Consider the following 27,446-nt stretch of genomic DNA (forward strand, 5'->3'; position numbering starts at 1 on the left):
GGCTTCCCGAAGAGCTGGGATTACAGGTGTGAGCCACTGTGCCCAGCCACAAATTTATTTTAAAAGATTTTGCTTCATGGTTTCTGACTGAATAAATGATAACAAAAATCTCATGTCTTTTTGCCTCTTTTCTCTTTCTCAGTTTCCTTATCTTCTTTTTTCAATACTTGTTTCAGGCTAAGCATACATTATTTGAAAAAGTGAGAAGTAAAGAGAAAGACACATCAGACTAGAATTAGTCTCCGTGTTATAAGCTCTCACAACTTACTACACTTTCCCTTTATGTATTCAACATTTATTATATTTTGTGATTATTTGGTTAATGTCTGTTTTCCTAGAGAAGTACTAGATAGTAGGCCCCTCAAAAGCAGGAAAGATGATTGCTTTACTTGCCACTATATTTCTGGTGCCTGACACATAATGGGTAATCAATAAATGCTGAATAATGCACACACATTCATTTTCTTCTTTTTTTTAATTTTAATTTTTTTTTTTTTTTTGAGATGAAGTCTCACTGTTACCCAGGCTGGAGTGCAGTGGTGTGATCTTGGCTCACTGCAACCTCTACCTCCTGGGTTCAAGCGATTCTCCTGCCTCAGCCTCCCAAGTAGCTGGGATTTACAGGCACCTGCCACCATGTCCAACTAATTTTTTTGTATTTTTAGTAGAGATGGGGTTTCACCATGTGGCCTGGCTGGTCTTGAACTCCTGACCTCAGGTGATTCGCCCGCCTTGGTCTCCCAAAGTGCTGGGATTACAGGTGTAAGCCACTGCGCCTGGCCCATACATTCATTTTCATCTGTTCCCTTACTTTGGTCCTAAGAGGATGGTTCAGGTCTTACCTTTAAGATAACCACCTGATGAAAAAAACTGCCTTTCTATATAAGGCATCTTTACAAGGGATAACCACATATTCCTAAATTTCCACACACCTATCCTTCCTATGAGTATTTCATGAAGAAATAAAAATCACAAAAAATGAAATCAACAGCTCTGAAAAAATGTCTCAGATCAAAACTAAACAAATAACTTTCAGTTTATTGAAAACAACGGATAACGTTGTTTTTAAGCAACACAACCCTGAAGACCCTTAAGATATTTATCTTACCTTATATTTTTCATTTGCAAATAAAACTGAGGCTCTGTGAAATTTGCATAGAGGGTTCTTGGGATCAATGACAATGGCTTTGTTTAGGGTATCCAAAGCCTTCTCTGATTTTTTCAGTGCATGTTGAACCTGTAAGAAATAAAGATCATGTTAATATTCCCTCTTGATATTTATGAAGAAAGGTGAGAATCAACGTGACTCAAAACCAACATAATCAAATTATTAGAGATAAGGCTGTAGGGTCTAACTGGATTATCCACTGCATTAAGTGGATTTAGTAATTGATTACCAAATGATTAATATATTATCTCTAAAATCACTTCTAATTCTAGTTCAACTGCTTCACTAAAGACGAGAATACTGAAGTCTAGATATCTTAAATAACTTGCTCTGAGATAAAAATCTAGGTCCTCTGGTATATATTTATGATGATAATCAATAGTCTATCTTTAGAGCAGATATTTGGTTACCTTTAAGTCTAAAAGGCAAGCAAAACCTTGGTGTTCTATTCAAAAAAAAGATCTGTACTATTTAGCCAGATAATATTCACATTTCATCAGGTTTATGCAGTCTTTCAAATATTAGACTTCTCAAAACTGTGTTTAAAAAAACTCCTGTTTACAAACCTTGTTTCACTCAGAACAATGATATTTTCATATTTTAGGTATTTATTTGAAAAATGATTTTAATGCTTTACATAATTGAAAATCACTGATCTCTACTACTGGGAAGCAAATAATTTATTTTAAATAACTTAAAATTTAAAAGATTTTGAAAAGTACCAAACCTCACTATTCATTCATATGTATATACTAATATTCTGCTATGTTCCTCCTCGGACAAATTATATGTTACAAATAAAGTGGGGTGGGCTGGGCCCGGTGGCTCACGCCTGTAATCCCAGCACTTTGGTGGATCGCCTGAGGTCAGGAGTTCGAGACCAGCCTGGACAAGATGATGAAACCCCATCTCTACTGAAAATACAAAAAATTAGCTGGGCATGGTGTTGGGCGCCTGTAATCCCAGCTACTCGGGAGGCTGAGGCAGGAGAATCACTTGAACCTGGGAGGTGCAGGTTGCAGTAAGCTGAGATTGCGCCACTATACTCTAGCCTGGGCAACAAGAGTGAAACTCCGTCTCAAAAAAAAAAACAAAAACAAAAAAAACAACTGGGGTGAATGAATGTATGAATATGGCTGCAGAACTTTAACAAATATCATGGTCATAAGAATGTGAGAGTAGGTAGTGCCAACTTCCGCTTGCTGAATTCATCTATGCAATGATCTAATGGTGGCCAAATATTCTGCCCACAGGATTGAGACCCTAAATACTAGTTCCCTAAAGAGAAAAGCTTACTCTCTTACCTGACAATTTCTTCAAATAAACCACTCAAAAACTTAAAACCTGTTCTACAATAAGTTTCGAAGAATTCCTATTTTTAAAAAAGTGTTCAACTTCACCAAAAGGTGTCAAGAGATATTTAATTTTGAATTGAATAAATAAGGTGATGACAACACAAGATAATTTTAAGTAGACACATTATCTCTACATTTTTTGCATAGTAGCTAACTGTAAAAGACGTTATTGTCAATTTTTTTTTCTTGCCCTGTCTTATGGTGCTGAACTATGTCCATTTTTAAGAAAATTATCATCATGGTCAATTTCATTATAGTCAAAAGAGAATTAGAATTCTACTCCCCACAAGATAGTGACATTTCAAATTAACATAATTTCCTGACATTGTATGACCATTCCCACAAAAGCTAAACTTGCTAGGGGGAAAAAAGAGAGAAGCTGAGGGGAGGGAGAGGGGGAAAGGGATGAGACGATGAGAACAAGAACTTAAGGTACCATACTTATACAGAAGCTAATAAATGAGATTTTAAAAAGCAAACAAACATAATGTACACATCTTTTCTCCTATTAAAGTACAATTTACTTATTTTCTTTTCTTTTAAGAGATGGAGTCTCATTCTGTTGCCCAGGCTGGAGTGCAATGTCACCTTCTTAGCTCATAGCAGCCTTGAACTCCTAGGCTCAAGTGATCCTTGTGCTTCAGCCTCCCAAGTAGCCAGGACCACAGGTGTGTGCCACCATGCCAGGCTCATCTTAAATTTTTTTTGTAGAGATTGGGTCTCGCTATGTTGTCCAGGCTGGTCTTCAACTCCCGGTCACAAGCAGTCCTCCTGCCTTGGCATCTCAAAGTGTTGGGATTACAAGTATGAGCCACTGTACCCAGCCAAAGTACAATTTGTTACCAGATATATTTAAAATATATGAATATAAAAATGATTGTGCATATTGCCTTATAAGAATTTTAATTAGTAACAACATGCCTATGTTACTCAGAGGCTTAAAAAACACAGGGAACCATTTGCCTTAAAATATTACCTGCTTAAGGCCAGGCGTAGTGGCTCACGCCTGTAATCCCAGCACGTTGGGAGGCCGAGGCAGGTGGATCATGAGGTCAGGAGATCCAGACCATCCTGGCTAACATGGTGAAACCCCATCTCTACTAAAAACACAAAAAATTAGCCAAGCGTGGTGGTGGGCGCCTGTAGTCCCAGCTACTTGGGACGCTGAGGCAGGAGAATGGCGTGAACCTGGGAGGCAGAGCTTGCAGTGAGCCGAGATTGGGCCACTGCACTCCAGCCTGGGTGACAGATCTCAAAAAAAAACAAAAAACAAAAAACAAACAACAACAACAAAAAACAACAAAAAAACTACTTAGGAGCTAAATATTAGCCCATGCTTTCAAAAATAGGAAGTATCTCTCTTTTTTGGGGGACAGATTCTCGCTTTGTTTCCAGGTTGTAGTGCAGTGGCACGATCTCAGCTCATGGCAACCTCCTCCTTCTGGGTTCAAGCAATTCTCCTGCCTCAGCTTCCCGAGTAGCTGGGACTACAGGCATGTGCCACCACATCTAGCTAATTTTCGTATTTTTAGTAAAGATGGTGTTTCACCATGTTTGCCAGGCTGGTCCCCAACTCCTGACCTCAGGTGATCCACCTGCCTCGGCCTCCTAAAGTGCTGGGATTACAGGCATGAGCCACTGCATTCGGCCAGGAGACATCTTACTTGAGTCACAGAACAACCCTATAAGGTAAGCAAGTAGTGCATGACATTCATAAAATAGAAGCTCAGAGCAATGAAGTGACTTGTGCAAGGTATAAGGGCAATTCTATGGTTTTTTTTTTATGCTAAGCCAAATGGGTAGTATTTTTGGTTGTAATAGACTCCAGAATACTGTCTCAACACAAAAAAGGACCAATTTTTATCATAGCAATTAAATCAATAACAAACATATTTCAAAAGGGAGATTAATAAGAGTATTAATGTTTAGAAAGCTACTTACTACTCCAATGTGGCAAAGTAAAACTGAACTTTGAGGGTTGATATCAAGTGCTTTTTGGAAATGCATTTCTGCAAGGCTGAATTTTTCTTGCTTGTAATAAATCATTCCTAAACCATACCTGAAAGTATAAAACAAAGTATAATTTTTAAAAATATAAAGTTTAGGTTGCTAATTTAGTTCAATTAGTAAAAGAACAAGTATAGAATCTGGCATTTTAATAAACCAGTGGAACAATACTGGTGGTCTTAGAGAGGAGGCAAAAAATATCAGTTATGATAAAAATCATTAAAGCATTTTATTTACTTATTTTTAATTAAAAAAAAATTTTTTTTGAATTGGGGTCTCACTCTGTCACCCAGGCTGGAGTGAAGTGGGCCAATTATAGCTCGGAATCCTCCAGCCTCAGCCTCCAGAGTAGCTGAGACTACAGGCATGAACCACAATGCCTAGCCATTAAAGCAGTTTATTATTATTATATTTTAAAGACAGCATCTCACTCTGTTGCCCAGGCTGGAGTGCAGTGGCTCAATAACAGCTCACTGCAGCCTCGACCTCCCAGGCTTAAGTGATCAATCCTCCCACCTCAGCATCCTGAGTAGCTGCAACTACAGGTGCACGCCATCAGGCACAGCTAATTTTTTAATTTTTTGTAGAGATGGGGTTTTGCCATGTTGCCCAGGCACGCATATATATATACATACACACACATCCCCCCAAACACACACACACACATATAATATTGTTATATATATATATTTTGAGACAGAGTTTCGCTCTTGTTGCCCAGGCTGGAGCATAATGGCGCAATCTCGGCTCACCACAACCTCCACTCACAGGTTCAAGCGATTCTCCTGCCTCAGCCTCCCGAGTGGCTGGGATTACAGGCATGCACCACCACGCCCGGCTAATTTTGTATTTTTAGCAGAGACGGGGTTTCTCCATGCTGGTCAGGCTGGTCTTGAACTCCTGACCTTAGGTGATGCGCCGGCCTTGGCCTCTCAAAGTTCTGGGATTATAAGCGTGAGCCACGGCGACAAGCTGTTTTTTTTTTAAATTTTTATTTTTTTCAGATGGAGTTTTGCTCTTGTTGCCCAGGCTGGAGTACAATGACGCGGATCTCGGTTCAATACAACCTCCGCCTCCCAGGTTCAAGCATTTCTCCTGCCTCAGCTTTCCGAGTAGCTGGGATTACAGGCATGCGCCACCACACCCAGCTAATTTTGTATTTTTAGTAAAGACAGGGTTTCTCCATGTTTGTCAGGCTGGTCTCGAACTCCTGACCTCAGGTGATCCGCCCACCTCGGCCTCGGCCTCCCAAACTGTTGGGATTACAGGTGTGAGCCACCATGCCTGGCCTATATTTTTTCTTTTTTGAGACAGTCTTGCTTTGTCACCCAGGTTGGAGGGCAGTGGTGCAATCTCAGTTCACTGCAACCTCTGCCTCCTGGGTTCAAGTGATTTTCGTGCCTCAGCCTCCCAAGTAGCTGGGATTACAGGCATGTGTCACCCTGCCCAGCTAATTTTCTTGTATTTTTAGTAGACACCAGGTTTCACCATGTTGGCCAGACTGGTCTTAAACTCCTGGCCTTAAGTGATCTACTTGTCCCAGCCTACCAAAGTGCTGGGATTACAGGTGTGAGTTACCGCCCCCAGCCTTCTTATATTAACATATTTTTAATTTTTTGTGGAGACAAGGTCTCACTATGTTGACCAGGCTGGTTTCAAAGTCAGCCTCAAACAGCCCTCTCACATTGACCTCCCAAACGCTAGGATTACAGGCATGAACCACCATGCCCAGACCATTAAAACAGTTTAAAGAGTCACTTTTACAAGCAAAAACAATCAAATCAAATCAAATCAAACTATGATAATAAGGAAAAAAGAAACCACACCCCTAAACCCATACAGTTTTTTTTTGTTTTTAATTCAGCATCTTGCTCTGTCGCCCAGGCTGGAGTGCAATGGCGTGATCATAGCTCACTGTAGGTAACCTTGAACTCTTAGGCTCATGCAATCCTCCCATCTCAGCCTCCTGAGTAGTTAGGACTACAGGCATACACCACCATGTCTGACTGTTTTTTTTTTTTTTTTGAGATGGAGTCTTACTCTGTCACCATACTGGAGTGCAGTGGCACAATCTCGGCTCACTGCAACCTCTACCTCCCAGGTTCAAGCAGTTCTCTTGCCTCAGCCTCCTGAGCAGCTGGGACTACAGGCATGTACCATCACACCCAGCTAATTTTTGTATTTTTAGTAGAGGCGGGGTTTCACCATGTTGGCCAGGATGGTCTTGATCTCTTGAACTCATGATTCACCCGACTCGGCCTCCCAAAGTGCTGGGATTAAAAGCATGAGCCACCACGCCCAGTCTTAATTTTGTTGTTGTTGTTGTTGTTATTAGGGAAGGGGTCTTGCTATGTTGACCAGGCTGGTCTCGAACTCCTGGTCTCAAGTAATCTTCCCGCTTCAGCTTCCCAAAGTGCTGGGCTTACAGGTATGAGCCACCATACCTGCCATATTCTAGATTTAACAGCTAATTTTTACTGAGTAGTTATTACATGTGTGACAAGACCATTACTAAATTATCTCATTTAATCCCTGGAGGAATCATAGGTACCATTATCATCCTTATTTCGAATAAGGAAACTGAAACTTAGAGAAGTTAAATAACTTCCTTAAAGTTATACAGCTAATAAAGATTCTTTTTTTTTTTTTTTTTTTTGAGACGGAGTCTTGCTCTGTGCCCCAGGCTGGAGTGCAGTGGCGCGATCTCGGCTCACTGCAAGCTCCGCCCCCCCGGGTTCACGCCATTCTCCTGCCTCAGCCTCCCAAGTAGCTGGGACTACAGGCGCCCACCACCTCGCCCGGCTAATTTTCTTGTATTTTTAGTAGAGACGGGGTTTCACCGTGTTAGCCAGGATGGTCTCGATCTCCTGACCTCGTGATCCGCCCGTCTCGGCCTCCCAAAGTGCTGGGATTACAGGCTTGAGCCAGCTAATAAAGATTCTAACCAGGTTCTTCCTTAATGATTCTAAAGGCTGAACTCCTAACAATGCTATTTCCACATTCTGTTTTATATTATTATAATTACAGCATACATAGTGTCATGTTTGGCTTCCTTCTCCCCCACTTACTGTTATCAAAAGCATGCTCCTATACTTATAGACCTCGAAATTACAATTTTTAAAGGCTATGTAATAGTGTATTAGGTTAATATGCAGGTATTTCTCCTGAATTTTCAAAATGTCAAATGAACATAGCGTGGATGGTTTATGTTACAGAGACTTCTCACGGCCATAACTAGATGATGATGATGATGATGATGAAGGGGAATAAGCACCAAATGAATAAGAAAAAAGCACAACATATCTGCTTTATTTGAGTGGCTTTATATATCATTATAATTGTGTTATAGATGAAGAAAAGGTATTAAACACTATGCTAATGATAGTGAAAGTGAAAACAAAAGAAAGGCTATTTTGTAGTTAGAATAAAGTTGCTCAGTATTTAGAGTTACCTAAACATGTCAGCATTTAAACTCCTCCCAGTAAAAGCTTGCGAATCTGAATAATCCTCCTTTAAACACAATTTTTGATATGATTAAGTTTTTAAAGAATGTGACTACTGCAAAACAGCTGAACAGACCATACACATTTAAAAAAACAACACAAGGATCAACCAGACATGGGAAAAAATAAAAAACAACACAAGTCTTATTAAGAACTGAGTTCTTAAAATATTACAGAGAATGTATCTATTGGAAGAGAAGGCAGTATTGGCAAGTTGATTGTTACATTGGTCAGCAAAAGCTAGCACTATTTTTTTGGTCATCTTTCAGGCAATGTAACTACTACTGTAAAATGAGATATAACCCATTAAACAACATATTCACAAATCAAAAAATGTTTTAGTAATATAATGCTTCAGATTTAGAAGCAAATCGAATAAAACTCAACTGCTATAATTAACTCCAAAGATAACCATATATGACAAAAAAAGACCAAAAATTATGACTTCAGAATTATACTTTCTCTTGATATTTAAACTATTCAGTCAGTCCAGAAAAATACAATAAATGCCAACAGTAAGTATGGTGTTGAGGCAGAAATAGGACCAAACTTTTTCATATCTTATTCAGCTGATAATAATATGACCTAGGTAGTAATTTCCTATGTGTCTACTTATACACAAGCACAAAAAAGTAAAATAGAGACACTGCTAAATAAAAGGGTACACTAAGTTCTTAATAGTAACTCAATAAACTGGAACACTGTCAGAAAGCAGCAACTAGTGAATGTTTTCAATGTTTTTTTCTATTATCCAATAAGTGAATATGCTATTCCTTTCCAATTTCCCAAGCACTTTTTGTCCCAATCACCATTTTGGTGTTATAAGAGTAACAAATCAAGTAACAAAATTAAACAAACAAACAAACAAAAAACAACTACAGTATCTGCAAAAGTTTGGTAGAAGGCTGAAACTGTTGAGTATAAGGATCTGGTATTCTATTATCATTAGTTAATTTAAGAGTTTGATAAAGACATACATTTCACAAGAAAACATTTTAGTGAGAAGTTATTGACCAGTATGCACCATCCCTAAGTATTAGTAACCAAATTCACGACAATAAAGCGCTATCTAAAAAGAAAAATTAGTGAGTGCCAGCACCATCAGTAAGACTTTGTCTTTGCACTTCATTAGCACTTACCATGCATTATAATGTCTAGGATTGACTCTGATAGCATTTCGAAAACAAGCTAATGCTTTGTCCAATTCTTCAGTTAAGACAAACTCATGCCCTAACAGAGTATAGGCATAAGCATAATTTGGATCAACTTGGATAGCTCTCTGGAAGAATTTAATTGCAATATCATGTTCTCGTTGCAGACTGAAACAGTTCCCTGCAGCACACCAGGCCTTAAAAAAATGGGAACAAAAACCAAACAGAATTAAAATTTTATTTTTTTCTAAAACCAAATCTATGACTAAAATCATGCCTCAACTTAGAACAGAAAGACAAAAATAGAGCTTCAGTAGATAGTCAATTCTAATTATTCACAGATTCCATATTTGTGAATTTGTCTGATTGCCAAAATTTATTTATAAAACCAAAATCAATACTCGTAGTGCTTTCATGGTCATCAAAAGGTATGTTCTCATTTGAGGTTGAACAATGCGACTCTACCTTCTTGTTTTAGCTCTCATGCAGAGATGACCAGGGGACAGAAACTCTGTGGGGTAGTTTAGTGTAGTGCAAGAAGCTTTGGCTCTGGGGACAGCTGGACAGAATTTGAATCCCAATGCTGGCACTTTTAAGTAGGGTGGCTTCAGGCAAGTCACCTCTGAACCTCATTCTCTCTCTTGCTCTTTTTTTTTTTTTTTTTTTTTTTGAGATCTGGTCTTGTTCTGTTGCCCAGGCTGAAGGGCAGTGGTGTGATCGTGGCTCAATGCAACCTCCGCCACCTAGGCTCAACTGATCCTCCTGTCTCAGCCTCCCGAGCAGCTGGGACCACAGGCGCCAGCCACCACACCTGGCTAATTTTTGTATTTTTTCTGGAGAAGGGTTTTGCCATGTTGCCCAGGCTGGTCTTGGAACTCCTGAGCTCAAAGAGTCTGCTTGCCTCAGCCTCCCGAAGTGCTGGGATTATAGGTGTCCGCCACCACGCCCAGCAGCATTCTCTCTTTTGTAAAGAAAATAGGATCTACCAGGATGAGTTGCTTTTAGGGTTCAAGATTATAATCCACAGTCTATCTCTGTTTCAAACCCTCCATCACTCCTAGGAACATTGGTTCAGTAGCACTAACTTGGTGTTCATGTTGACTACAGAATTACCACAAATAATGAGAATTGACTGTATTTAATTCTAAGCTTAGATATGTTACAAAAGTATTATTAAATATTTTTGAAATGCAATGAAATACAATCTTACAAGATTAGAGCATGTAAATTAATTGTACCTATGTCTTACAATGACAATACTAATTTATTTTAATTTAAAATTATTAAGTTTTTCAATCTATGTAACTTCTGCTCGATGAACTCTAATCTTGGTGACAACAGCTAACTTAACGTAGTCAAATCTTGATAAATCCTGAATGAAACATCTGCTTTGTGATTTTTCTATTTGTGAATCTGCACCGCACATTCTAGGACTGTCTCTTCCTCTCTGAGTCCCTGACTAGATAGAGAGAAAAAAAAGAAATACTTGTGGGTGACACTGAATGGTGTTTGAATTGTTTGGTTCATCTCTATCTGTTGAGGGTGATCAAAAAGGTAACTATATAAGCAAAGTATTTTGGTTAACATACCTCTGGCGAATTTTTATCCATGTCTGTTAAGTCTTTTGACAGAACTGAAAGAGCAACATCTTTTTGAAGATGCCAAAGTGTTGTAGAGTAGATTTCCATGCCTTCAACTCTGTAATTCTCAATCCTTCTAACCTCTGAGAATATTCTTTCAGCCTGAAATAAAAAAAAAACTAGTAAGAGAAAATAAGTTGATACAATTTATATATATACACAGGGAAAGCCCTTGTCATTATCTTCACAGGATCTAAATGCTGCCTTGTATTGTGGTTTTTATGTGAATGAGTATTAACACAAGGACAAATTGAGCAATCTACTATGGCAGGTCAAATACTGATGTAACCACATTGACAGTCAACCTACTATTTGTACACAAGTCATGGTAAAAACATGAACTTTGAAAGGGAAATTTGAGTTTCTACCAAAAAGACAGAAGAGAAATCTATACAAAGCTACAATTCAAAAGAAAAGTCAACATTTCCTTCTCAAAAACCACATTTCCAAGTGATTTTTTGGAACTATTTTTTATTGAGAGGTTGTGCTAGAAAATTTAGAGGGAAAAAACAGGTTAAGCTGGCTATCAATCCTATGGTTATCAATCCTATTGAGGCCTGAATACACACACCAATATTGTGTCTGCTAGGAATTATAGGCCCTACCTATTAATTACCCTTTCCTTTGCAGCACTCTCTTGACTTCAGGGTCTCTCCTCAGCTGCCTGATCATTTTTTTTTCCTCATCACATTCACAGCTCCCAGAACTGTGTTTCTCTCCCTCTAAAGTTTGAGGATTTAGGTTATATAAAATCAGTTTCCTAGTTTATCAATTTACCAAGTTCAAAATTCTCAGCTGCCAGAAAAGGTCTAGGTACTAAAAAAAAAGAAAGGAAAATAAATTCTCACAGTTTAGTTTAGAATAAGGAATATCTGGACTGTTCTTAATGAAATGAATATGACAGAAAATAAGAGCATTTTAAAACTGAGTGCTTAATGCCAAGAAGTGGCCATATGATATCTGAGAATAGCTTAATGATTTGTAACTTCCTTGCAATCTGTTAAAAGTTGTAAAGGTAAGTGTGCAGCCTTGACCTGCAGGGCTCCAGTGATCCTCCCACTTCTGCCTCCCAAGTAGCTGGGACCACAGGTAAGTGCTACCACACCCAGCTAATTTTTTCATTTTTTGTAGAGACAGGGTCTCACTATATTGGCCAGGCTGGTCTCCAATTCCTGAGCTCAAGTGATCCCCCTTCCTTGGCCACCCAAAGTGCTGGTATTATAGGCCTGAGCCATCACCTCTGGCCAAGATTTTCATGTAGGCATGGTAACAAGATAAAAGACCTATCAGCCAAATATACGGTTTCAAAGTTTTCAGAATCTGTTGCTTCCTTTGAAAAATGATTATGGCATTGACAAAAAGAAAAATGGGAAAAAACTCATGAAATTAAGTTGAAACACAGGCTTTCTTTAGTTAAATATTTAGGTCACCACTGTAACTAGGGGAAACAATAAAATTCATTTATGTTAAAGTAGCTGTGAAACAATAAATTAGAAATATTTTTTTTTTTTTTTTGAGACTGAGTCTGGCTCTGTCGCCCAGGCTGGAGTGCAGTGGCCGGATCTCAGCTCACTGCAAGCTCCGCCTCCCGGGTTTACGCCATTCTCCTGCCTCAGCCTCCGGAGTAGCTGGGACCACAGGCGCCCGCCACCTCGCCCGGCTAGTTTTTTGTATTTTTTAGTAGAGACGGGGTTTCACCGTGTTAGCCAGGATGATCTCGATCTCCTGACCTTGTGATCCGCCCGTCTCGGCCTCCCAAAGTGCTGGGATTACAGGCTTGAGCCACCGCGCCCGGCAGAAATAATTTTTTAAAGGGCTTTTCCAAACACAGCTCTTGTCTGTCTGTGTATATGCTACATACCAATAAAGGACCATAGGGTTTTCTAGTAATGAATAAGACTTTCTGTCTTCAACTCTCTTTTCTGTACTATTCAAAATTAAGTTATATGAATAGGTATCCTCTGTATGTATTCTCTGTGGCAAAGAACACCTTTCCTCTAGATCTTTGCATGGATCATGAAGGGAAGAGTAACCTTCCCTCTGAGGGCATAAAAACAAAAACAAAGCAAAACAAAAACACCATATTTCATTGTCCCCCAGTTTCCTCACCATGCTTCATTTTTCTTCATGACTATTGCTACTTGTTCTTATACATTTATTGGCTTACAATTTGTCTGTTGCTAGAATGTAAGCTCCACAGAGGCAAGAAATTGTCTGACTAGCTGTAATACAGAGTCTAGAAGAGAGTCCAGGATATCATATGCACAGAAATATATACTGAATAAATGAACTGAAAGCAAATTAAGCAAAAAACGAATCATATGAACTTTAATCCATATTAGAAATATTTTATTAATATATAGGTTTCTAAAAGGTTTCTTTTTTTAAGTTGGGGGTGGAGAAAATGCTTTGGGAATAACTGAAGGGTAATTTAAATTGGGAATTAGAATTTTCTTTGACTTTAGGTTAATCATTCTCTCCTTTTCTGGTATAGACAGATAACTTAAGCAACAAATTTAATTAAAATCCAAAGAGTAAAAGCCTTGTAATAAGGACATTGTGTCCTCAAACACAATTTTCTTCATAGCATTCTTCAAGTTTATAAAACATATTTAATGTCAAAAATTCATCCCAGTAATTAACTCTGTATATTGTAGAAAAAATATAAATCCTATTACATGGTAAATATGTATTTTCAGATACAACTGAATAGGATACAGTCTACATCTACGTAAGAATGTCTAGATGACAAACCTATTCCGAGAAGTTGCAAAGAATTTAAATTACTCCTTAACACAAGTAACACAAGAAAGAACTGTATCTATACATTATAAATACTGACAAAATAAATATATAGACATTATATAATAAATACTGATCTTTTAGATCTAGCCTTCTCAAGCATGGGAATTTATTTTAATGAAATTGAAATTATCCCTAGAAAGGCATATATAACCATTTTCTATACTTACTTGCATGTACTCTGAAAGTTCAAAATAGGCCCTTCCAATCTGGCACAGTACCCAACCAGTATTGTAGTGGTGAGAAGGTAGATGGCTCAAAATATTTATAGCTTCTTTGCAGTTGTATGAACACAAAGCTAAATAACCTTTCCCCATTTCACGAAGAAGGCTCATCAAACCTTCTAGGAGAAAATAATATAGTAAACAAAGGAAAAAATGCAATAAAACAGTTTGGTTCTCTAGAAAAGGTAATTACAAACTAATCTATTAAAAATTCTAACATCTATATAGAAAACAATGAAGGTACTGTAATGAACATAAAGAAATTTACTTAAAATAAGTACATAATAAAATATAAAGATAATATTAAGCATTTAAAACAGACCTGCTGCTGCTTTTTGTAGATTAAAAGCCTGAATCTGAGGTGTGATTGTGGATATTTTCCCTTCTGAAATGATGGAAGAGTCTAATTTTGTAATTTCCAGGCTATCATTTATGTTAGGTTGAGTTATTCCTCCTTTGTTAGTTTTACTTTTTGTTTTTCTGTTTGGGATTTTAGGTGGAAACTTCATTTTTAATTTTTTGCTATTCTCCTGTAAAAGGGGGGAAATTTCACACTTGTTATACTCATGTATTTTAGAATTCTCCTCAGCCCTTTCTCCAGTATTAGATATAAAATAAATGTACAATCTTGATTAATTCTATATTTTTTTCAGAAGAGTTTATAAAAACAAAGGTCTTCAAAGTCATTTAATTTTAAACACAGTAATTCTGAACATAAATTACATTAACTGATAGTGATTAAGGTGTGTCAGCATTAAGTGTAGCCCTCTTGTGAAAGTATATCAAACTCTCATTTATTATTTAAAAGTAAGAAAATAAGTAGATGTAATTCTTGGCTCACTGCAACCCAACCTCTGCCTCCCGGGTTCAAGTGATTTTACTGCTTCAGCCTCCCGAGTAACTGGGATTATAGGCATAAGCCACCACACCTGGCCTTTGTTTTGTTTTTTGAGACAGGGTCTTATTCTGTTGCCCAGGCTGGAGTGTAATGATGTAATCAGAGCTCACCACAGCCTTGACTTCCCCAGACTCAAGCGATCCTCCCACCACAGCCTCCCAAGCAGCTGGGATCAAAGAGTACCACCATCCCAGCTCATTATTTCTTTTAGAGATGGGGTCTTGCTATGTTGACCAGGCTGGTCTCGAAGTCCTAACCTCAATTGATCGGCCCACTTTGGTCTCCCACAGTGATAAGAATACAGGCATGAGCCACTGCATCTGCCAGGTCTCCAGTTTTTTTTAACTTTTATTTTCAAATAATTTTAGACTCACTCTTCCGCAAATAATAACATCTGACATAACCATAGTATATCATCATATCCAGGAAACTGAAATTAGTACAATACTATCAACTAAAGACCTTATATGGATTTCATCAGTTTTTACATAAAACCGTGTGTTTGTGTGCATAGTTCTATAAAATTTTATCATGTGAATGGATCTGTGTAATCAACCACCACAATCAGGATACAGCACAGTTGTACCACCACAACAAAATTCTTTTGTGCCCTGATTTAATAGTAACATCCTTCCTAGAGGCCTAACTCTTAATAACCACTGATCTGTTGTCCACTATTATAATTTTGCCATTTCAAGATTATTCCTGTCATTTTTAACTTGAGAAAAAAAATTTTTTAATTGAAAAAGAATATTATGTAATATTTACCAAAGGACTAATTAACTTCACAAAAATTATAGATGTCCCTCTAACTTAAAACATTCTTAAACTTGAAATAGTCTCTTTATTAACTTTTTAGGAATGGAGTCATCAATGAACAGAAATTTCAGCAGGGGAAGCATTAAGTAAACGTGACATACAGAAATCTTTAAATTACCTTGGTTGTGGAGCTGTCACTAGTAAAGAGTCGTGAACTTCTTCGAGGCAGTGCGTTTGGGGGAGATGCAATTGTGGGGCTCAATACCTGAGGTGTTGTACTAAAAAAAAATTATAAAGGAAGACATTAATATTTTACTTGATTTATGACCATTAACCGTTGTTTCAATTCAGGTATATTTAAAAAATACACATTAATTATGTAAGTACTCTAAAGTTGATGAATTTGATCAGTTCTTTTCGTGGTTTCTCTATGAAAACACAGTATTTAAAAATGAGGAACTCAGACTGGCTTTCCTGCTTCTCAGCTTGCAGACGGCCTCTTGTGGGACTTCAGCTTATGATCATAAGTCAGTACTCCTTAATAAACTTTCCTTCATATAAAAAATAAATAAAAATAAAATGACTCGTTACTACAAAATAGTAAAGATTACAGCACAGATCTTCACTCTCTCTGAAATTGTTAATTTGAACTAAAAATAATCCTCATAAAATTCTGGATCAATAAATGATAAGCACATCTATAACTCAATTATTTTTACCCTTCATTTGCAACTACAACAAATTAGAGAAAAAAGAAAAGACAGTTGGGCAAACAGTCTAATTGTGGGGTATCTGTCAACAAATACCACTAGAAAAAATGATATTTCAGAAGTCATCTCCCTGTAAATTCAAACAACTACATCAAAGGTTTATTCTGTCTAAAGCAAAAGGAGCCTCTGTACATTTTCACTTTAAAGGCAAACCCTGAGATATGAGAATTTCAATCCTAGGAGCAAGCAAACCTAAAATCTGAAACAATCGAGAATTGACTGTGGGTAAACTTATGGACTAAAGTATCTAAACTTTATAATTTATGGGAAATCCTACTAGCTACCTGAGTCTGGGTCAAAGAATTTCAGAAAATAAAAAGAGATATATATTTTCATCTTTTACGATATGTACATATGTAATATGTATACATACCTCTATATATGCATGTGTGTCTATGTCTCACACACACACATGAATCCTTTTAATCTGCATCTGATAAGCTAGGAGTTTGATAATGAAAGGCTTCCAAAGTTCAAAATCAGACTTCACTTTAGGTGGAGCAAATGACACACAACCTTTTTTGGATGACTTAGCTAAAAGTACTATGCCATTCTAACAATCTCTAAAAGAACTTTCTAAATAGAAAGAACAGATTTCTGCCAGTCATGACAGAGTAATATGGAATACATTTATTCTCCCATTTCAGATAACTACAAACTGAACCAAATATATGGAACAATGGTTTTCAGACACTGGACAATAGGCAAAACATTTCTGAGGACAGCTCTAGGGCCACCGTGCAGGAAAAAAGAATGCAAATAGAGCTCAGTGGTCCCACTGTGTTGAAAAGAAAATGTTGAGGATTTGAGAAAAGTCAAAGCAGCCAGAATTTGAAGGCAGAGCACCAGAGAGAAGAACGAGCTACAAAGAGGGGACCTACAAAGATCTGCAGAGGGCTTCCCTGGACTCTTCAGTTGAAACTGCTCAGTGTAGGTGTTTGAGTGTTATATAATAAAGAATCTGTCTGGTCCACGCCCCAGGCTCCTGAGATCTACTAAGTTCTTGGAATTCCTCAAGTGACAGGGAAGTCTTTGTTATTCATTGCGAGCTCCTGGGACCCTGCCTGAATTTATGCTAATGAAGTAACTCCCAGGTAGTTTCTGGACGGGGGCTGGCCATGCTGTAAAGGTCAGTCATGTGGCCGGCACGGTGGCTCCCGCATGTAATCCCAGCATTTTGGCAGGCCGAGGCAGGCGGATCATGAGGTCAAGAGATCGAAATCATCCTGGCCAACATGGTGAAACCCCGTCTCTACCAAAAATACAAAAATTAGCTGGGCATGATGGCGGGGGCCTGTAATCCCAGTCACTCAGGAGGCTGAGGCAGGAGAATCACTTGAAACCGGGAGGTGGAGGTTGCAGTGAGCCAAGATCGTGCCTCTGCATTCCAGCCTGGGCGACAAGAGTGAAACTCTGTCTCTAAAAAGAAAAAGTCAACTATGTGATTAGAGGGCTGGGGCTTTGAGCCAGCAACACCAGCCTGACCTCGTCCGGGAAGGAAATTGAGTTCAATCATGTGGCCAATGATTCCATCAATCATGCCTACATAATGTAAAAACCCTAATACAAATTTTGAACACCAAAACTTGGCTAAAATTCTTGGTTTGTAAACATACTGATGTACTGGGAGGGGAAGTCCACAAAGAAGACATGAAAGCTCTGTATCAAGACCCTCCCATATCTAATCCTATGGATCTCCTAATTGTGTCATCTATAATAAAACTGTAATCCTACGTATAGCACTTTCCTGGACTCTGTGAGGTGCTCTAGCAAATTACTGAATGTAAGAGGGTAGTAGGAATTCTTAAATTTGTAACCAGTTGGTCAGAAATGTGGGCGGCCTGGGGAACCCAGAACCTGCAACTGGGCAGTTCAGACAGTTCTTGTTGGGGTCAGTGATCTTAACCTGTGGTGTTTGTGCTAAGTCTGGGTAGTTAGCATCAGAATTATATTATAGTACTATAGTGAAGAAACTACCCAAAGCTGGGGGAAGTATTACTGAAAAGAAGTAGACAGAATAATTACTGGATCTCACTCCAAGCTGAGAATAGCTCATACTTTCAATAGGCAGAGTGAAGAAACTCATACTAAACAGGTTTTTGAGGAGAGTACTCAAAAGGCACTTCCTCAATGGTTGGACAAGGTTAGTCCAGACTAAGGCTACTTTTGTCTGAACAAAGTTTAAAAGGTAAGACCTGAAGGGATCAAGCTGTTTCCAAGCAACTTTACTGCATCTCAGAGTAAAACTTTAAAATACCTAAAGGAATGCAAAAATATCCAGTAATCAACAATGTAAAATTTATAGCCAGGCACGGTGGCTCACACCTGTAATCCCAACAACTCGGGTGGCTGAGGTGGGAGGAATGCTTGAGGCCAGGAGTTTGAGAACAGCCTGAGCAACACAGCAAAATCCCACCTCTGCAAAACTAAAACTAAAAAAAAATTAGCCACATGTGGCATGTGCCTATAGTACCAGCTACTCGGAAAGCAGAAGTGGGAGGACCTCTTGGGCCCAGGGGTTTGAGGCTGCACTAAGCTATGATCACACCACTGTACACTAGCCTGGGCGTCAGAGTAAAAGACCCCGTCTCAAAGAAAAAAAGTAAAATTTATAATAACTGACATCCAATTAAAAAATAGTAGGCATACAAAGTAGCAGGAAAATAAAATCTACAATGAAGAGGAAAAGTAATGTAAGAAACACTTAGAAATAACAAAGTAGGCCGGGCGCGGTGGCTCAAGCCTGTAATCCCAGCACTTTGGGAGGCCGAGGCGGGTGGATCACAAGGTCAGGAGATCGAGACTATCCTGGCTAACATGGTGAAACCCCGTCTCTACTAAAAATACAAAAAACTAGCCGGGCGTGGTAGCGGGCGCCTGTAGTCCCAGCTACTTGGGAGGCTGAGGCGGGAGAATGGCGTGAACCCGGGGGGCGGAGCTTGCAGTGAGCCGAGATCGCGCCACTGCACTCCAGCCTGGGAGACACAGTGAGACTCCGTCTCAAAAAAAAAAAAAAAAAAAAAAAAAAAAAAAAAAAAAAAAAAAAAAAAGAAATAACAAAGTAACAGAATTAGTAGACAAAAACATTAAAAAAATACAAATACATCCTATACGTTCAAAAACATAGAGGAGGCTGGATGAGGTGGCTCATGCCTGTCAGCCCAGCACTTTGGGAGGCCAAGCCAGGACTGTTTCAGGCCAGGAGGTCAAGATCAGCCTGGACAGCATAGCAAGACCTTGTCTCATAGAGAGCTTATCTTTGTCTCTACAAAAAAGTAAAAATAAAAATAATTAGCCACATGTGGTGGCATGTGCCTGTAGTCCCAGCTACTCAGGAGGCTAACGCAAGAGAATCACTTGAGCCAAGGAGTTTGAGGCTACAGTGAGCCATAGTAGTGTCACTGCACTCCAGCCTGGGTGACAGTGAGACCCTGTCTCAAAAAAAAAAAAAAAAAAAAGGCTGGGCGCGGTGGCTCACACCTATAATCCCAGCACTTTGGGAGGCTAAGGTGGGTGTATCACGATGTCAGGAGTTTGAGATCAGCCTGACCAACATGGTGAAACCTCGTCTCTACTAAAAATACAAAAATTAGCAGGGCATGGTGGCACATGCCTGTAATCCCAGCTACTCAGCAGGCTGAGGCAGGAGAATCGCTTGAATCCGGGAGGCAGAGGGTGCAGTGAGCCAGACTATGTATGCCATTGCACTCCAGCCTGGGCAACAGAGCAAGACTTCTTCTCAAAGAAAAAAGAAAACCAAATCAATCTAGAGATGAAAGAAGAATGTCTGAAACAAAAACAAAACCAAAAAACCCAACAACATTGGATGTGGTTAACAACAGGTCTGACACTGCTGAAGAAAGATTAATTTGAAGACACAGCAATAAACACTATCCAAAATGAAACACGGAGAGGAGAAAGACTGGAAACAAAAATGAAGAGAGTATTAGTGAGCTGTGGGACAACTTCAAGCAATCTAATATACAAGTACTTGGAGTCCCAGAGGGAGAGATAAGACATGGACATAATATTTGAAGAAATAATGCCCCCAATTTAGCCAACTGTTATGAAAACTATAAACCCACAGATCTAAGAAGCTCAATGAATCCAAAGGCCGAGAAACAAGAAAACTACACTAGAGCACATCATAATCAAATTGCTTAAAATCAGCGATTAAAAACAAAAACTTGAGGCCAGGCGCGGTGGCTCAAGCCTGTTATTCCAGCACTTTGGGAGGCCGAGACGGGTGGATCACGAGGTCAGGAGATCGAGACCATCCTGGCTAACACGGTGAAACCCCGTCTCTACTAAAAAAAAAAATACAAAAAGCTAGCCGGGCGAGGTGGCGGGCACCTGTGGTCCTAGCTACTCGGGAGGCTGAGGCAGGAGAATGGCGTGAACCCGGGAGGCGGAGCTTGCAGTGAGCTGAGATCTGGCCACTGCACTCTAGCCTGGGCGATAGAGCAAGACTTCGTCTCAAAAAAAAAAAAAACCCCTTGAAACAGAGAAAAGACCTATTACTACATATAGAGGAACAAAAATGAGATTGACAGCAGATTTCTTGTCAGAAACAATATAAGCCAAAAAACCAGTAAAGTAACATCCCTAAAAAAATCATCAATTAGAAATTCTTGGCCAGGTGTGGCAGCTGACGCCTGTAATTTCAGCACTTTGGGAGGCTGAGATGGGCGGATCACCTGAGGTCAGGAATTCAAGACTAGCCTGGCCAACATGGTGAAACCTGATCTCTACTAAAAATACAAAAATTAGCTGAGCATGATAGTGCATGCCTGTAATCCCAGCTATTCGGGAGGCCATGGCAGGAGAATCGCTTGAACTCGGTGAGCAGAGGTTGCAGTGAGCCAAGATTGCGCCACAGAACTCCAGCCGAGGCAACAAGCAAGACTCTGTTTCAAAAAAAAAAAGTAATTCTTACCTGGTAAAAATATTGTTCAAAAACAAAGATGAAATCAGAACTTTTTTTCTTATCCACAAAAGCTGAAGAAATTCATTACTGGCTGACTCGTACTATAAGAAATGGTAAAAAGGCCAGGTGCAATGGCTCATGACTGTAAATTCCAGCACTTGGGGAGGCCAAGGCAGGAGGATCATGAGGTCAAGAGATCGGGACCATCCTGGCCAACATGGTGAAACCTTGTCTCTACTAAAAATACAAAAATTAGCTGGGCATGATGGCATGCACCTGTAGTCCCAGCTACTTGGGAGGCTGAGGCAGGAGAATTGCTTTAATCCGGGAGGCAGAAGTTGCAGTGAGCTGAGACTGCGCCACTGCACTCCAGCCTGGTGACAGAGTGAGACTCCATCTTAAAAAAAAAAAAAAAAAAAAAAAGAAATGTTAAAAAGAAGTCCTTCAACATGAAGGAAAATGGTTTCAGATCGAAATCTGGATCTATAGAAGTAAAGGGCACCAGAAATATTAGTTATGTTTGTAAATATAAAATAGACTTCTTTTTCTCATTTAAAAAAATTTCAGCCGGGCGTGGTGGCTCACACCTGTAATCTCAGTACTTTGGGAGGCCGAGGCGGGTGGATCACTTGAGGTCAGGAGTTCGAGGCCAGCCTGGCCAATATGGTGAAACCTTGTCTCTACTAAAAATACAAAATTAGCTGGGCATGGTGGCACATGCCTGTAATCCCAGCTACATGGGAGGCTGAGGCAGTAGAGTTGCTTGAACCGGGGGGGTGGAGGTTGCAGTGAGCCAAGATTGCACCATTGTGCTACGGCCTGGGTGACAGAGCGAAACTCCGTCTAAAAAACAAAAACAAAACAAAAAAAAACTCTATAAAAGATAACTGACTGTTTAAGGCAGAAACCACAACCACAATAAGGCACTGGGGGTTTATAACATACACAGAAATTAAATATATTACAACTATCCCTCTCATAAAGACTAAGAGAGGAGCATGAAAGAATACTATTTTAAGATTCTATACTATACATGAAATGGTCTATTACTTGAAGGCAAACCTTGATAAGTTAAAATGTATACTACAAACTCCAAACAACCTCTAAAATGGCAAAATAAAGAGCAATTGCTAATAAGGGCAATATTGAATTGTACCTCCCCAAAAGATATGTTGAAGCCCTAAGCCCCAGTACATGTCAATGTGATTTTATTTGGAAATCTGGTTTTTGCAGATGTCATTGAGTTAAGCTGTGGATATCTGGGTTGACCCTAATCCAATATAACTGTTGTCTTTACAAGAAGAGGGAAATTTACATAGAGAAACACACATGTAAGATGACCATGTGAAGACAGAGGTAGATACTGAGTTATACTGTCACATACTAAAGAACACCTGGGGTTATCAGAAGCTGGACGAGGCAAGGAAAATCCTTGTCTAGAGATTTTGGAAGGGGTACAACTCTGCCAACACCTTGACTTTAGACTTATGGCTTTACAACTGTAAGATAATAAGTATCTGTTGTTTTAAGACACTAAGTTGTGGTACTTTATTATGGCAGCCCTAGAAAACTAATATAGGCAATTAAGGAGATAAAATGGAATCAACAATACAAAGAATACAAAATTATTAAGAGTGGATGTTGGTCAGGCGTGGTGGCTCATGTCTGTAATCCCAGCACTTTGGGAGGCTGAGGCGGGGGGATCACCTGAGTTGGGAGTTTGAGACCAGCCTGACCAACATGGAGAAACCCTGTCTTTACTAAAAATACAAAATTAGCCGGGTGTGGTGACGCATGCTTGTAATCCCAGCTACTCAGGAGGCTGAGGCAGGAGAATCGCTTGAACCCGGGAGGCGGAGGTTGTGGTGGGCCAAGATCACACCATTGCACTCCAGCCTGGGCAACAAGAGTGAAACTCCATCTCCGAAAATAAATAAATAAATAAATAAATAAATAGCTGATGTTTATTAGTGTTAGTCTATTTGTTTGACTCTACGTGAAATGTACAAATCAGAAATTATTTTTACATATAATGTTTTGCAGGAGGCTTCAAGTTCCTTCTCACGACAGAGTCTCAGGCAATCACTGCATCAAGGGAATTAGACTTACCACTCTGGGAGCATTACAGGAACATAGGGGTCTTTTAGATAGTCAAGGAGGCATATGCAAACCTGTGTCTGTTTTAAAATTTAGGTACATATTCACAATTTTAGAAAGGAGAAAGAAAATTGTATCTTTCTTTTAAAATGTTAGCTATAATCTACTGAGTCCTTGAATAAGGAAAAGAAAATCCTATCTCACACCATTTCTGTGTGGAAACGGATTTATTATTTAAAGGTTTATTTGTCTGTTATTTTTATAATCTGTTTATAGACATGCGTAATGTGGGAACGGGAGTATGAAACCTCTCTGTACCTAAACTATAGAGAGGGTCATATGCATAAGAAAATTACAGGCCGGGCGCGGTGGCTCAAGCCTGTAATCCCAGCACTTTGGGAGGCCGAGACGGGTGGATCACGAGGTCAGGAGATCGAGACCATCCTGGCTAACACGGTGAAACCCCGTCTCTACTAAAAAATACAAAAAACTAGCCGGGCGAGGTGGCGGGCGCCTGTAGTCCCAGCTACTCAGGAGGCTGAGGCAGGAGAATGGCGGGAACCCGGGAGGCGGACTTTGCAGTGAGCTGAGGTCCGGCCACTGCACTCCAGCCTGGGCGACAGAGCGAGACTCCGTCTCAAAAAAAAAAAAAAAAAAAAAAGAAAGAAAATTACAAATCCATGAGGCAATCAGAGTAGACTAAAACGCTGCTTTAGTTAAGCATTGTCTTCTGTGCATTACAAAACTCAACTCAAAATTACACTAGTGTTGTAAGTGAGAGGTTTCAAATTTTACATATTCAAAATTTACAGTAGTTATTCTAGAATCCATGAGAGTCACTATCTGCCTAAATTGAAGAAATATAAAGAATCAAGTTTTATGGCAAGAAAAGTTGAATAATTACAGTGATAAATACCTTGTTTGTGGACCAGAACTTTGTGTTTGTGCAAGAATTGGAGTTACCTCTCGGCTATTTCCACTCTGTGAGAAGACAGACTTTGTTCCAGTTTGGCCGATTCTGGCAACAGACTGTAAAACACAAAAAGTCTAAGGTTTGTGAATTATGGGCTGCACTGTAAATGATAAGACACCACAACGCTCCCATCTACATTTTCTCAATACACGCAGCCATAATATACTGTCACCTTAAAGATAAACTATTTATATCATTATTGGTGATTATTGTTACATTAGTATGAACATTAGTCTATTTCCTTATTTTAACCTCAGAGTATTTTTACCTCTATAATATCTTTTTATCTTTTGCTTTTAGTTTCAAAGGCTAAAAATCCCCAGAAGCTATTTTTTTCATCTCATTGTGACCATCCTCCATTTATTACATACCTTCTCTATTTGGGGTTAAGTACTAAAAAATTTTAAGAGAGCTAATTCTCAAGATTTATGATTTATCTCATTATACACAGAAAAAATAATGATACAATAATCTTTTATACTCCTTTGGCACTTGGTAGCAGTTCTAGAGGAGTTCAGAGGAGTAGATTTTAAAAAACAACCATCCGATTACTTTCCAAAATCTAAGGATATTATTCTTTAGACTTAATATTGCTTAGTTTTTCTAATCTTTCATTAATTGGTCTCTGTTCCCTTGGAGAAAAAAAATCTTTGCTTGGCTCTTTGGTCTTCTCTAATTTATTCCCTTATTTCTATTCATTTCCACTGTCTAGCTTCTTTAAATGATCTATGACTATTATATCAGTGCACTGCTTCTCTCCTTTGGCTACCAGAGAATTTTCTTCAAAACTTACTGTTACCCTGATATCCTGTACACAATCCTCAAACTGCATATTATAAATAATCACTAATAATCACTGTCTCATCAGATATGAAAACCTTATTTTAGCCTTTCCCGCATTCAACATCACTGATCATGCCCTACTTTTTGAAACTTGGCATTACTTCCAAAACATTACATTATTTGTCCTGCCACTTCATTTGCTGGCCCTTTATCCTTCTACTATTTTTAAATTAGGTTTACGCTGTTCTCTTTAGCTACTCTTTCTTTCCCTAGGAGAGCCTGGTCATTTTAATAGCTTCAATTATCATTTCTATCAGCAGCTCACATTTTTTCTTTATGACTAACTTTCTACTGAATATTTTCATCTAATGTACCACCACTTCAAAATAAAATTTCATAAGCCTTTCTCCACCTTTTCCAAATTGGAATCACTACATTCATCCAAGGGACAAAACTTAAGTCAATTCTTGTCCTTCCTTATTTATCAAAGAACTATGTACACTGCACTCACTACCTGGTTTGATATTTGCAGTTGACACCGTATGCAGACCTACATGCGTGACTTTTCTGGGAATGTCTTATAATAAGGTAAGAGGAGAACAGAGGCAGAAGAGGATGAGACAGCAATCTTATTTGGGCACTAAAATCATGTGCCTACCTACTGCCTTAACTTGCTTTGGTTATTATGGTTATTATGGCTCTTCTAGTCTTGGCCTACTTCACCTGGCATGCTAACTACCATTTTTCTTTGCCTTCTTCATAACTGTAATGTTTAAAACAATACATACACAAACTATTTTGCAGTCCCTTTTAAGTATTCTTGGAGTTCCTATTATCACTCACTAAGGAGTTATTATAGAAAAATCTTTTGCAGATTCTAAGGATGTTCAGGAGTAAAATAGTAAAAAACAACTATAAGAAGAAACATGTTTCTATTAAGGTAAAGAGGCTATAACTGTTATTCACATATTAGTATGACTTGTAGCTTCCATTTCTTGAATATCTGTGAAGCATGGCAATAGGTATTTTATATAGAGAGCCTAATTTAAATCTCACAGAAGTTACCTTATGCCACAGATACGCTTTTAAAAAATGGTACTTCGGCCTCTATTTCCATATACCTATATAAGGGAACATTATAAAACAAGAGCCTCAGCTGGGCAGTGACTCATGTTTATAATCCCAGCACTCTGAAAGGTCAAGGCAGAAGGACTGCTTGAGCTCAGGAGTTTGAGACTATCCCTGGCAACACAGTGAGATTCTGTCTCTCCAAAAATAAAAGTTAAACAAATTAGCTGGGTGTGGTGGTGCACACCTATAGTCCTAGGTACTTGGGAGGCTAAGGTGGAAGGATCATTTGAGCCTGGGAGGTTGAGGTTACAGTGAGTCATGGTCGCACCACTGCACTCCAGCCTGGGCAGCAGAGTGAGACCCTGTCTCAAAAAAAAAAAAAAAAAAAAGGCCTCATGATGTTTGCTGCAATATTTACTATAAGTATACTACCAAATATTTTTCATTTTCATTTTAAAACTATACATCCATGATCTACCACAAAAATCTTACTATCAAATATCTGGCTTTACCTGAGCAATTTGTTTTCATATAATTATTAGTGTTATTAAAAAAACATATATACACAGTGGTGGGGACAAATAAAAACTATGGCAGACACAATTTCTGTTATTTATATTCAAGTAATATAAACAATCTTAATTTTGTTTTTTTAAAAAGGAAATTAAAAAGTAAAAATATGAATATGTTTATTTAACTATATGCTGAAATAAACTAAAATTGTGAGATACAGTCTTACTTGGCCAAAAGAGTAAGAAGTCTGCCTCCTACTATAACCAAGAGGCTACAACAATGACATTCTTTTATATTTAGATCAACAAATCTAAGGCAAAAGCAATTATATAAAGTTAGATTTTCCCTGAAATTACCTTTAAAATATTAAAATAAACAAGTTGCTTTAATCAATACCCAAACTGCATTTTACATGGAAAATACCTTTTTTGAAGGGGCTCCGGTGGATGGCACGTCAATTACAGAAGGTGTATTAGTGTAGTTTTGTAAATAGGATCCATCTCCAGGACTTGGGGTTTCTAATGGCAAAATCCCAAAACTGAGAAGAGGTTGAAATCAAGGTGTCAAAAAGTCATCAAGGCATATATAAAGCAGCAGTATACTTAAATTAGAAGGTCTAAAAGGAAGAGAATGGCAAATCAGTCTTAGGGACAGTGAGGATCTGAGGGGCAGATTAAAAATAAGCTGTGAATATAGACTATTCCACCCACCATAACTAAAACTAAAAAAAGCTATCAAACAAGGAACTACAGTGAGCAACAATTACTGATCTCAGGAGATTTATTAGAAATAAAGAAGAGTAGCT

General features: G+C 38.6%; 1 protein-coding gene across 11 annotated transcripts in view; it reads right to left on the reverse strand.

The window, feature by feature from the left end:
• CDC27 (cell division cycle 27) overlaps window positions 1–27,446 on the reverse strand; it is a 69,057-nt gene that overhangs the window by 10,612 nt on the left and 30,999 nt on the right. For 4 of the 11 annotated variants that reach the window (XM_025361705.1, XM_025361703.1, XM_025361701.1 and 1 more), the window contains 9 exons: window positions 27,065–27,179; window positions 24,218–24,330; window positions 15,686–15,785; window positions 14,173–14,380; window positions 13,797–13,969; window positions 10,774–10,926; window positions 9,173–9,381; window positions 4,465–4,582; window positions 1,109–1,237 (listed from right to left, as the gene is read on the reverse strand). In XM_025361705.1, the coding sequence (XP_025217490.1) occupies window positions 1,109–1,237; window positions 4,465–4,582; window positions 9,173–9,381; window positions 10,774–10,926; window positions 13,797–13,969; window positions 14,173–14,380; window positions 15,686–15,785; window positions 24,218–24,330; window positions 27,065–27,179 (1,318 nt within the window). Of the gene's footprint in view, window positions 1–1,108; window positions 1,238–4,464; window positions 4,583–9,172; window positions 9,382–10,773; window positions 10,927–13,796; window positions 13,970–14,172; window positions 14,381–15,685; window positions 15,786–24,217; window positions 24,349–27,064; window positions 27,258–27,446 lie in introns of all 11 variants that reach the window. The other 7 variants (XR_003116174.1, XM_025361698.1, XM_025361704.1 and 4 more) reach the window with 4 other exon arrangements.

This window comes from Theropithecus gelada, chromosome 16 (assembly GCF_003255815.1).
Source record: "Theropithecus gelada isolate Dixy chromosome 16, Tgel_1.0, whole genome shotgun sequence".
Taxonomy (NCBI): Eukaryota; Metazoa; Chordata; class Mammalia; order Primates; family Cercopithecidae; genus Theropithecus; species Theropithecus gelada.